This window comes from Trachemys scripta, chromosome 3, assembly GCF_013100865.1.
Source record: "Trachemys scripta elegans isolate TJP31775 chromosome 3, CAS_Tse_1.0, whole genome shotgun sequence".
Lineage (NCBI taxonomy): Eukaryota > Metazoa > Chordata > Testudines > Emydidae > Trachemys > Trachemys scripta.
The window spans coordinates 155933000-155946374 of NC_048300.1; the positions used below are offsets into that span (position 1 = coordinate 155933000).

Below are 13375 nucleotides of genomic sequence, written 5' to 3' on the forward strand. Positions count from 1 at the left end.
AATAATGATTGATTCTTCACAGAAATCATATATTTCCACATCAAGTGACATAACATATTCAGAATATAGCTAGATATTCAGTTATAGTAATATCAAGTGAGATGTTAACTCCCCTATTGAAGTAAATAACGGGATGTAAGGAACCCCTTCATCTCCTGCACTGGTACTGCAATTGTAGGGTGTGGGGCAAGTAGCCTGCATGGGTCCACCACTTCCCATCCTACACAAGTGGGCCATGAGTAGTCAGGAAGGGAGTGGAGTGGCAGTCTCCACCCATGCCATATGCTGTCCAGCATAGCTGAGCCAGCAAACTGGTGGAAACAATCTTTTCAAGATGTAGGGTTGGTGCCCCTTCCCCAGAGCAAGTGGGGGAACTAGGGACTAGACTGAGTCACAATCTAGTTCTGCATCTGCTCCTGGGGCAGTGCAAATATGAGCTGTCCCTTAGCTGGGGCCTATGGCCAGGGCTGGTTCTAGGGGTGAGCGAAAAGATGGATTCAGCCTGGGTGCCAGCTTCCAAGGGGCACCATGCTGCTGTTTCACTCCGCCACTTCAGGGCAAGGGGGGGAGGGCAAAAACATTTTCTATCCTGGCTGGCAAAATGTCTAGGGTTATTCCTGCTTATGGCAATATAGCAAAGCCACATTTCACCTCATAGACAATAGCAATAGATCCACTATGAAATTTTCCTACTTTCTCTTATTTTGTACTGCACTCTACTGTATATTATTTGCTGGATGTCTGAAGTTTAATGTTCAGTTTTTTCTTATTTATATTCTTACTTTATAGATTTCGCACATATATGAAATATTTTTTTTTTTTTAAATTCTGTTAAAGCAATCTTGACTTTCCTGGTCAAATCTTGTGCCCTTACCCAGGCAAAATTCCTATTTGAATTCAGTGGCAGTTGCAAGTGCTCAGCACCAGTCAGAATTTGTAACCCAGTAGAATTTCACTGTATGGTTATGTGTTTTGATGTTCAGGGCTTGATCCTGCGAGATGCTAGGGGAGGTGTGTGAGTTCAGGATGCACAGAGCCTCATAAGAAATACTAAGGCCTTACTGAAGAGTTTGTCATTAAAGAGCAGTCAGTGCATCATGAAAAATTGTGAAAACTATAGATTTTGTTATTGCAATTGTTGAAGTAGTACAGGAAACTGAGATCTAAAGAAACAAGATCAAAGTTTCATGCATATGTCCTCAGTAATACAAAACTGGCAGGAAGTATACAGAAAATGCATTATATAAAGTATAAGTAGAATTGGTTCTAAATAAAGTGTTTTTGAAAGGTTCCTCCAAGCTGGTAGCATAGAGCTATATTAATGAGTTTGCATATGTCAGTCAAATTAAAATAATGCTTTGCTTTATGTACATGACCTGAATAATAAAATAAAAATGTTTGCACAGTGCTCTGAACATGCAGATTTCTGCATAAGTTCTGTTGCAAGTATAATGATTAATAATAATGAAATGCAAAAAACAGTGCACTACAATAGTCTTTAATTAAATTATCATATATATTTAATTAAATTATCATATACATTATCAAATAATACAGTGTTTCCAGCAAAGTTAGATACAGTCAGGGCCGGCTCCAGGCACCAGCCTGGCAAGCAGGTGCTTGGGGCGGCTGATCTGGAGAGGGGCGGCACATCCAGCTATTCGGCGGCAATTCGGCAGACAGTCCCTCACTCCCGCTGGGAGCAAAGGACCTCCTGCCGAATTGCCGTCGCAGAGCACGATCGCGGCTTTTTATTTTATTTTATTTTTTTTTGGCTGCTTGGGGCGGCCAAAACCCTGGAGCCGGCCCTGGATACAGTACCATCCATCTATGTATCTAAGATAAAATGTGATTATGAAATCAAGCATATTAGATCAAATGTCAAACCTCAGCTATCTTTTACTCCAATACTAATAAAAAGACACCTAGAGACAGAGACCAAGCCTGGCAAATTTCATCCCCAAAAAGTTTCTGAAAGTGGCAAATTTCATCCCAAAAAAGTTTCTGAAAGTGAAAAATGGGATTGTGATGATAAATCCCAGATATAGCTGTTATTTGCATGGATGTACAAGGTTGTACAGGAGACTTCTGCCCTTGAATGTCCATGTATAGGGGCCAGCCACAACTGCAGACTCTGTACTGAAATGGGTAAAAAGGAAGCTGAGCCATTCATCCCTGCCTCCTAACCTCCTGCACTGGCAGGCTGAGCTGGCCAAACATGGTGGGGGTTAAGAGCCACAATACACTGCATGTTGGACAGCTCCAGGAAGCATTATTTAATTTCCCCCACCACTGAAATAAAGCCATCTCTGTGGTCAAACACGGCAACGGTTTAATAATGTACAGAAACATTACAAGAAAAAGCATGTATAAAACATCCTTGATAGAAAAATCAGAATCCCCATCCCTCCTTCTTATTACACAGGCAGATAAGCCAATTTCTCATTTTAAAAACATGCTGTACAGAGTCCTGTTGATTTTAATCACAGTATTCAACAAGTAGTTACACAATGTGAATAAGAATGGCAGAATCTGGCCCCCAACATGCAGAATCACATCTATTAATATATAGGATAGAGCAGGGGTTCTCAAACTGTGGTTGGGACCCCAAAGTCGATCGGGACTGGGTTTTAATGGGGTCACTAGGGCTGGTGTTAGACTTGATGGGGCCCGGGGCCCAAGCCCAAGCCCCCCCGCCCAGGGTCAAGGCTAAAGCCCTGGGTGGCGGGGCTCAGGCTCGAGCCCTGGGCAGTGAGGCTCAGCTTACAGGCCCCCTTCCAGGGCTGAAGCCCTTGGGCTTTAGCTCCTCTGCTCAGGGTGGTGGGGCTCAAGCTTTGGCTTTGGTCCCTCACCTGGTGTGGCAGGAGTCAGGTGGTCTCAGGCTTTGTCCCCACCCCCACCCCTGCTCCTCGGGTTGTGTAGTAATTTTAGTTGTCAGAAGGGGGTCATGGTGCAATGAAGTTTGAGAACTGCTGGAGCTAGAGAAATAGCTATTGGAATGTACCTTGGGATAGACTTGATTAAATTTACCTAAATAAAGATACATCAGAGACTCACAATTATTTGTAACCTGAAAATTTATTTTAATGCTAAGACTCATTTATATTCATTTATTTAAATGGCACAACTTGTTACCAAATTCTGACAGAAAATAGCTAAAATGAAAACTGAGGGAATAGTATGTTATATCCGTATGGACTTGTACTCTGGAAGATGTTTGTCTAGAGTCACAGACCATCTGTTTCATGGAGTTATGCCAAAAATGTATTTTCACTGTAGATTTAGGTGCTTGATGCGAGCTAATAAATAACCAGGCAATTATTGCACCATCCTCTTCAAGTACACTGTAAATATGAGCTTCCCAGCATTTCTGAAGATAAAAAATGCATAATAAAATGTTTGCCATAAGTAAATCTTTTAGAGATACTGCAGTTTTAATGCCTCTTGTTTTGGTTGCTTGTACCTAATTTTTCTCTGACGTAATTCAGTTGACTTAATAGAATTGCACCAGGTATAAATTTGGCCCTAGGTCTCCTTGGAGTATTTCAGTTGAAGTCTATTTTCCTTTTCATGGGCTAACGCCTGGTCACTGTTCAAAGCCCAAATGAAGAGATCCCAGGCAGGAGAGCGCTATGGGAGATTGCATTCTTCTTCACAGCATGGTATTCTCATAACAAAATAAGAACATAATGGCCATACTGGATCAGACCAATGGACCAGTATCCTGTTTTCCGACACTGGCCAATGCCAGGTGCTTCAGAGTAATGAACAGAACAGGGTTATTATTGCATGATCCATCCCCTGTCATCCACTCCCATGATCTGGCAGTCAGCAGCTTAGGGATATACAGAGCATGGGTTTGCATCCCTTGGCCAGTCTTTTTTGAACCCAGTTATACTTTTGGTCTTCACAACATCCCCGGCAATGAATTGACAACAGGTTGATTGTGTGTTGTGTGAGGAAGTACTTCCTTTTGTTTGTTTTAAATCTGCTGCCTATTAATTTCATTGGGTGACCCCTGGTTCTTATGCTATGTGAAGGGGTAAATAACACTCCCTTATTATCTTTCTTCACGCCATTCATGGTTTTATAGATCTCTATCATATCCCCCCTTAGTCCTCTCTGTACAATCCCAGTTCTTTTTAATCTTTCCTCATATGGAAGTTGTTCCATACTCCTAATCATTTTTGTTGCCCTTCTCTGTACCTTTTCCAATTCTAATATATCTTTTCTGAGATGGGGTAACCAAAACTTCACACAGTATTTAAGATGTGGGCAGACAATGGCTTTATATAGCGGCATTATGATATTTTCTGTCTTATTATCTATTTGTTTTCTAATGGTACCTAACATTCTGTTAGCTTTTTGAACTGCTGCAAAAAAACTGAAAACAGTGTAATAGAATTTCTGGTATGGTACTTTGACTATTTGGGAATTTGTGGCAAAGGAACACACATTTAATACAATTAAGTTATTTAACTGTAAATGTTGCTTACTGTATAATGCGTGTTTCAAGAGAGTGTCTAAGACATGGATTAAGTCTGCCTGCATGGTACCATATAGTCAATGGAATTAAACATGCCCTAATACTTATTCACAGTGTAATGCTAGTCTTTAAAATCCACTATGTACATATTTTATGCAGCCTACAACTCACCTCTGCAGGATCAGTCCCTTAGGCTATAACAGTTCCAGGTAATTATTAGACAATTTATAACATGTATAAATATAAATGGTCAGCATCTATAGGCTTTTTCTCAACAGTTCCTTTCTATTCAGACAACAAAGAGGGCCAAATTTTGTCTGACCTGAATGAGTGCCCTTCCCCTACTTGTGCACCAGTTTAAGGGCATACCACATACTGAATTCCCTGAGCACCAGTAGACACCCTGAAAGGGGAGAAATACTGCATAGTCACACCTTATCTTTCTGCAATGCCTTGTGAGATGCAACTAGCAAAGGAGAAATTCATGTTGCGCTCACAAAGGCTGTATAGTAACCTCTTCTAAGTGCCCACTGTTACACGATCATAGCCATCCTGCCTGCCATTGTGCTTAGCAGATAGGATAGCTACAGGGATTTGAGCTTGTGTGCTTTCACTTCGCACACAGCATAAGAAGGGCTGTGTGTTGGAAAGCCACAATACAAACCTGTCTATTTCCTGAATGCATATTTACACAGAAATGGAGTTGATTTAGTCTGATGGATAAATATTGTTTAACAATATCTCTAAACTTCAGTGTTAGGTTTGAAACCGTGTCCTTACTATTCCTTCTTCCTTATGTCACCAATATTTGTTTTATTTTCATTTATTTCAACATGAAACATAATAAAAGAACACCTAACCCAGGCCCAACGCCCCTTAATAAAGAAATAGAAAAGGAACTCAAAGGCACAAATGGCAGCAAGCCAACAATCTTCACAAAGAAAGCAAGTCCCTAAAACTGAAATTTCCTTATCTAAACACCCCAAAAAACCTCACACTCCCACCAGAGCCTCAGACCTCCCCAGATACCTGCCCAAATAGTTGGACTTTTCAGTATACTCTAAAGGTCAACAACCAATTAGGGCTGTTTCAGACCAATCAGAAGAGTGAATTCCATAGTTAAGATCCCTCATTAAGGGTATCAGTCCTCTCTTCCATATCCCATGGGAGTACCAGCTTGAGCACCTCTCAACTGTTGAACAAACTCTTGAGAAGAGAGACAGTCTGTCAGGTTTGCTAAGTGATGTGGTTTGCTGGCAGTGTAGCGGAATGTTACTTTACGAAACCTGGTATTGGCACATTCCAGGCACATTGTCATATTACTTTGGGATTGTACCTCTGTGTCCAATATTACATTACAATCAGAGGGTTTTAGACTAGTGAATGGACTTCCAAAACAAATGAAGGGTATAGATTTTCTGTCAGTTCTCTGAGCTCTCTTTTTGGGGAAATTCAATGTATGTGTTTCCTGTGACTAATGTTAGGGGCCAAACTCTACTTCCAGTAAAGCCTGTGAACCCTACTGAAATCAGCTACACAGATTTAGCTGACAACAGAGTTTGTCCATAAGTGTTTAATTTGGCTGGTGATTATGTATTAAGGGGAAACACCTCCCTTTTATATTTTTTGATAAAGAAATTCATCTATAGTGTTGATTTACACAAGTACCTCTTATGTGTCCAGCACTTGGATATTTAGAGGAACTATCAGTGATCTATAGTAAAAAGTACAATACTGAGAGTCAGGCTACCTGGGTTCTATACTTGGGTTGGCTACAGACTGTTTGTGATGTAGAGCAAGCCGCTTAATCTGTGCATCATTTTTCTCTTGTGTAAAATAAAGACAAGAATACTCCCTATCTCCTCGGTATTTTGTGAGGCTAAATTCTGTTGTGCTCTGAGATCTTGAGGATACATCATATGGTGAGGTGTTTACATTGTCTTGTTAGTCATCTGAGGGGTCATTTGAACCACCTCAGCATATGCTAAGTTGCTCAGTCCTTCCAACACTGCCCGTTCTACCACTGCATTCTTTAAGTGGAATTACTATAAATTCCTTTTGCTCTATGGAAGAATACCAGAGTGATACAAGTCAGGCTGCCTTGTCATTTGCATATTTTTGTCTGACCAGCTTACAACCAGCTATTAACATGTCACTGGCTGAGGCACTCTGCCATTTGCCCACTGAATTTAACACAAAACACACATTAAGGAAAAGTTATACACAGGGTACTGTACACTAACTTCAAGAAATTGCCCACACATACATTACTGTGTTTCTGGGGCCAATTTTGTCCCCTTAGTGAGCACCCCAAACAGGACAAAAATAGAGAACTGCAGGTTCAGCAGGTGCAGTTCTACTGTATGGAATGGGCAGGCTCAAGTCCACATCACCAACTTGCAGGAGAGAAGAGATCCACAGGTTTCCCTGTGCCCAAACAGCCGTGGAGTTTGGGAGATGGGGAAGGGGAGTAATAGGAGTGAATCCAATATACCAGTGATTACAATGAGCCTCTGGTTGTTCTCACCTACAAACAGCAGGAACACAGGAATCATGAATACTTCTACTGCCTTTAGGCCTAGAGAGGAGAATACCTAAGTTCTCCCACAGACCCCATGAATCTCCTTGGTCCACAGCCTGTTTATACTCAGGACTTAATCCCTAGAACTAAATCATATCATTTTTTAAAAGAAAGGAAAATTATCCTTTTAGGAACATATGTTTACTGAAGCCAATATGTTATCCTTTCCTTCTCCAGTAACTTGCTTACCAATATTTATTGCACTTTCTGAACACCGTCTCTTTAGTTCATCTTTATCTAAAAACAGATATTTTATTCACTTTCTAGTTCAATTTTGTTGGGAAATTGCTTGGACCAAGAGGCAACTCCTTGAAGAGGTTACAGGAGGAGACAGGTGCAAAAATGTCTATCCTGGGCAAAGGTTCCATGAGGGATAAAGCTAAGGTATTGTACATGAATTCTGATCTTAAATAATGTTAAGTGTACATAGAGTTATATATAGTGGACTATTCTTAAAAGGTTAATTTACATTAAAAATTTACTAATTAAATTGTAGTAAAAAACTATTCTCATGTCTATCTTCTTCTGGCTATGGTTTGTTTGTGAAGCTTACTACTATAATTTGGACATGCGTAAATGTGCTTTGTGTAGTTTTATTCTTGTCCTCCATGCTGTTTAATATTTGTCTGGGGATGTTGCACTTTTCCCCTTTGAATATTTATTAGATAAGACATATTTGAAACAAAGAGTTTCAACAGCCTGGAAGAAAAAATTTAAATAGCACTGAAAGGAACACACAATATGGCACATGTTTCATCCTTGCTGTTTGGAATGTCCACTTGGTCATGTCACTCCTCTGGAAGATGACTGTTTATAAAACTAAAGCAACTTTATTTAACTCTGAATGAAAGAATGTGACTGTATACTGTAGTGTACCGTATCAGACAATCTGATCTCGCTTCAACAGCAAATAGTATCTGTTCATTCCACTGATCTAAATTTTACATTGACATATCTTTTAGTGGCTCTGTCTGTCACCAGTGCTATTTGTTTCAGCAGTTAAAACGGCAGGGCCAGGATAAAATAAAACCTAACCAGCATTCTACTATTTTTATGAGTGACATTATTTGGTTTTGGTGACTTCATTTCTTTCCACATCACTGGTCACATTGGTATTATCAGACCATTGGCAAAATTAAACAAATGAACAAACAAAGAGATGAACCATCCAATACGATGTTATTGATATGAATAATATTATCCCTAGAATTTAAAGCCAAATTTCCCACATAAAATGTATTTCAATTTGCCACAGATTTCTTTAAGATATCAGTCACAGAAGGACTTTAATTATCTATTTCACAATCTCATTTTTATGACTTTATTTTTTTTATGGCTTGATTACATCAAAGAGTTTATTTTCAGTCATTGACAAGTAGAATATTTTATAATCCTTGAACCTGCTTCTGGTACTGTAAAAATACTGCTCTCCAGATCAGTAAATGCATATGCTGCTGAACTGGCAATAATGTACATGTATATTGTGTCTGCCAGCTCCTTTCCCAGCTACCCATTCAGATTATTATTGCCAAAAGCAGGAATGACCTGAACAGGGGTGTGTGAAAGGCCTGTTAGATCAGGAAGTGTTTGGACATAAACAGGCAGACTAAATCCTCGGATTCTTAGACCAGCCTATTCACCTATCATGTCTCATGAATCTGATCTGACAATCCAAGATTTACTAGACATTACTACTTACTGCATGAGACAACACAAAGGGGTGGATTCTATGAGCTCCTGAGCACCGCAGCAAAATCAGAATTCAAGGTACCCTTCCTCCTTGGAAAACAAGACAGAATCCTTAGATGATCTGGAATTGAGAATGGACATCATGAAAACTCAGTTCCATGAGACTGATGTATGCTATGTTGTTTCAAAGTATGGCAGTGATGAAAATCGTAAGTGACTGTCCATTTAACCTTGTCATAATGACTGAAAAGAAAACAAAACCCCCAAGTAATTAGAATGAACAATAAAAAAAATTACCTGAAACACATGAATCATTGTTACCAGGATCCAATGAGAGGAAATTGGGGACAACTAATGGTGAATGTATAGCCAAAGTAGTTCTCTCAGACAGGATGTGCCAGGGACAGATCCTGGAAAAATTTGGTGGTGGGGTGGAGAGGACTTTATTATGAACAGAAACAATAGCCTAAGCCTTGCTACACAGAAAAGGAGGGGAGGGAATTGCCATTTTCAAACAAGCTTTCTTGTAGGAAAACATCCACTGGCCTCCTTTATGCAGTGAAACATAGAACTTTTACTGAGCTTAAATATTTATCGTTAGATTTGGCTCTGGCTTTTTGCACCATTCTGGATATAGTTGCCGAGAACAAGGCTTAAAAAACTCCCCAAGGATTCTCCAGGCTGGGGGAATCACCCAACAGCTCCTATGTGATCTCTCTCTCTCTCTCTCTCAGTCCCTAGCAGTAGATGGCACAGCCTGGGTACCACCACTGCTGCCTGATCTCTGGCTGTTAAAATAGTCAATTGGGTGTGTGGGCAGCTGTGCATAGGGTAGAGCAGCTGGCTAGATTAAAGCCACCTTTGTCCTCGCCTTCTCCAGTCCTGTGCTGGCTGCAGCTGGACTGAATCAGAGAACTGGGAACACAATTTTTGTGATATAACTGTTGGAAAAGATGAAAAATGTGCTCTGAAGTCCTTAGGCACATATTTTAAAGAGGTCTTATCTGCTGATTTGCCCTTTCCAAATCGCCGAGCATCTATGACAAACAAATATTGAAATGATGGAGTTGTCAGAGAATTTATGGATATCGCATGGAGGAGGAATGAGAAATTGGAGGATTTGACAATGGGGAGATTTATGCAAATGAATTAATGAATAAGAAGCAGGAAAACATACAAAGAAGGTTGGGAATAACATTTGGAAATTGATTATGAACATAGGCTACAAACAAAGGACCATAGTGTGCCTGGCCCTAAGTAACAAGGCTCTTCCTTTCTATCCCAGCCCTTTTGTACAGTTACAGCCCATGAACTCAGAGAGCACAAGAACTATAACAAGGCTAGTGCCCAGAATGGTGCTATCTAAAGTAAATGGGACTGGGAAGGACCATCATCATCACCAGATTATCTGTTCTGACCTCCTGTATATCACAGGTCACCAACACCACCCAGCACCCACATGCAGTTGGTGGCAAGTTTTCATGGGCAACAGAGCAGAAGGACAAAGTTATTTTATAACCATAGTCTCTTTTACTGTGTGTTTAAATATATGTCAACGGTGTTCAGGGCTCTGGGTAGGCATTGTTTGGTGAAGAATTTTAAATCTAAATAAATAAATATCCAAAATACAGATGGCAGACAAATTAAATTACAAAACAGCTCCCAGCACCTTAGTAGTATTCACCGATATTCCAAAACTTTTCACTTAAACCATGATTTTTACTTCAGAAAGATAGGATTTGGAAGTAAATCTGTAATTACTTAGATATAACAGAACTTGTCACGCAGGCCAGTGAGCTTTCATTCATAGATATTAGTTTAAAATTTAAATGATAATTACAGTACTTGAGTTAAATCCTCTGGATATCATTGGGTTAATTGCCCCCTCAATATAAATTACTTTTTATTTAGACAAACTCTGTTGGCTCTAATTTGTATTTTGTACACTTTATTTTTTTTAATTCATTTCACCCAGTGTTTAAATATTCATGTATTTTTTCTTCAAGCTGTTTGGAAGGTGCTCTCCCCCTTCCTGGTACTATTTCCTTAAACTGGAGAATAAGCAGGCAGTGCAGCATAGAATTTCACCATGGAAGCTACTTGCTTATCTGTGAAGTCTTTGTCAGTTATTGAATTAACTTTTAATTGCTTTCCTATTCAACTTTCAGGTACCGTTTAAATAATGTATTACAAATGGGGGCTTTTCATTAGAGAAGAGGCAAACTGAGGAAAAATATTTCATTGCACCTAATGAATCAAATACTTCCCACTCCACCAAGGATAGAGATGACCCTACACACAGAAGATCCACTAGCAGAGCAGTAGAGTGGCAGTGCAGCTGCTAGGCACCAAGCTATCAGATTGAACATAGAATCACAGAAATGTAGAGCTGGCAGGGGCCTTGAGAGGTCATCTAGGCCAGGCCCCCATCCTCAGGCAGGACCAACTAAACCTAGACCATCCTTGACAGGTGTTTGTCCAACCTGTTCTTTAAAACCTCCTTATATGGGGATTCTACAACCTTGCTTGGATACCTATGCCAAAGCTTATCTACCCTTATAGTTAGAAAGATTTTTCCTAATATCTAACCTAAATCTGCTGCAGATTAAGTCCATTACTTCTTGGTCTACCTTCAGTGGACATGGAGAACAATTGATCACCATCCTCTTTATAAACAGCCCTAATCATATTTGTATTTCTTCACACAACACATAGTCAACCTGTGGAACTCCTTGCCGGAGGATGTTGTGAAGGCCAAGACCATAACAGGGTTCAAAAAAGAACTAGATAAATTCATGGAGGATATGTCCATCAATGGCTATTAGCCAGGATGGCCAGGAATAGTGTCCCTAGCCTCTGTTTGCCAGAAACTGGGAATGAGCAACAGGGGATGGATCACTTGATGATTACCTGTTCTGTTCATTCCCTCTGGAGCACCTGGCACTGGCCACTGTCGGAAGACAGGATACTGAGATAGATGGACCTTTGGTCTGACCCAGTAGGGCCATTCTTACGTTATGTTCTCAATATTATCAGATCCCCTGTCTGAAGGCTAACCACGCTCACTTTTTTTAACCTTTCCATGTGAAGCAGAAAGGACTTTTTTGTGTGTGTGTTGACTCCTGTTCTCTGTAATACAACTGTTCAAATTGAGTGACTGTTCCACCATTGATGCTCTATCTTTTTTCTTTGCCACTTCTGTTGTGTGTTTTCCATATGCCATGTTGACCTGTACTGGCTTTACTACAGTGCTGATCACCATAGTATGTGTTTAGCTCACAAAACTCCTGAAGTACAAATGTATGATTATCCCAATTTTATAGATGGGCCTCTGAGCCTTAGAGGGCTATTTTCTACAAGAGGTTCTGGTCCTAATCCAGCAAAACTCTTAAGCATGTGCTTAAAGTTAAGCATATACTTAAGTGCTTTGCTAGATTAAGATTGAATCCAAAGAGATAAATTGACTAACACACAGGAAATCTGTAGTGGAGTTCGGAACAGGACTCAGGACTCTTGTGTCTCCACCCAGTGCCTTTAGCACCAGACCATCCTTTCTCTTTCTTTGGAACAGCAGATGGTTATAACTTTACACTAGACCATCAGCAGAGTGCCATAATGCCTGACCAGTAAATTCTCTCAGAGTATTCTGGAACCCCACAGTTTTCTGGGAAGACCACATAAAAGAGTTGCCCTGCCCAACAGGAGAGAAGAAAGCCTAGAAGTGCAGTCCAAAGAAGATGATGATCTGAGTATAACACTATGTCCTATTCCCAGGTTTTATTGAAAAATTAGATCCAGACTGGGCATGCTGGCATGAGTTGAGGCAGAAACTATATGGTTAAAAAGGCCTTGATTCTCCACTGCTTTGCACTTTCTGTAGTCATTTACACCAGTGTAAGGTGAGTGTGAAATGGGTGTGTAACTACCAAATCAGAACAGTAGCATTTTACACCCACTTTGAACAGGTGTAAGTGACAACACAAAGTGCAAGGTAGTGGCGTATCAGATACATTGGGCCAGATTCTCTTCTCATACCAGTTTTAAACCTGTTTAACTTCATTCACTTCAATGGAGTTACTTAGAATTTATACATAAGTGAGAGGTTCAGTCATTCCCATGAGAAGGTTTCTACTCTTATATTTGTAAATATAAGTTTGGATTTTTTTTTTAAATTAGTTCTAAAAATGCAGACCCCCGACCCCTTTATTTTTAACCCTCTTGGAGATGTGATCTGGAATGAATTCAATTATCCCTGAAATATTTTTTCCCTCAAGTAAGACATTTTTGCTCCACTGAAATACATTCTCCGTCATCTTCAATTGTAAAGTTACTAAGAGAAAGGAAAACTGTGTGAATTACTGGATATAGAGAACTGGCTCACATCCAGAGGCTTGAATAGGTAATTTTGGAACACTAAATGTTGTTCACCTTTTCAAATTTTCTGTTGGTTTTCTCTACAGATTTGATTTCTATGGCATATGTAAAGGTAATATTTACTTGGCTATTATTACCTCAACAGACATGCTCCCTTTGAGTTTGCAGCCACTGTATCCCAAGAGCAGTCTTAGCTTCAGGAGCAGGATTAAGCCCTTCCTATGTCTTCTAACTATGAGTTGATT

The 13375-nt window shown here is 39.9% G+C and overlaps 1 protein-coding gene across 3 annotated transcripts in view; it reads left to right on the forward strand.

The window, feature by feature from the left end:
* Window positions 1-13375, forward strand: part of KHDRBS2 (KH RNA binding domain containing, signal transduction associated 2) — a 624118-nt gene that overhangs the window by 237111 nt on the left and 373632 nt on the right. For all 3 annotated transcript variants that reach the window (XR_004645211.1, XR_004645212.1, XM_034766247.1), the window contains exon 3: window positions 7335-7451. Coding sequence is in view for 1 of the 3 variants with exons in the window: in XM_034766247.1 (XP_034622138.1) it covers window positions 7335-7451 (117 nt within the window). In the remaining 2 variants the exon portion in view is untranslated. The remainder of the gene's footprint in view (window positions 1-7334; window positions 7452-13375) is intronic.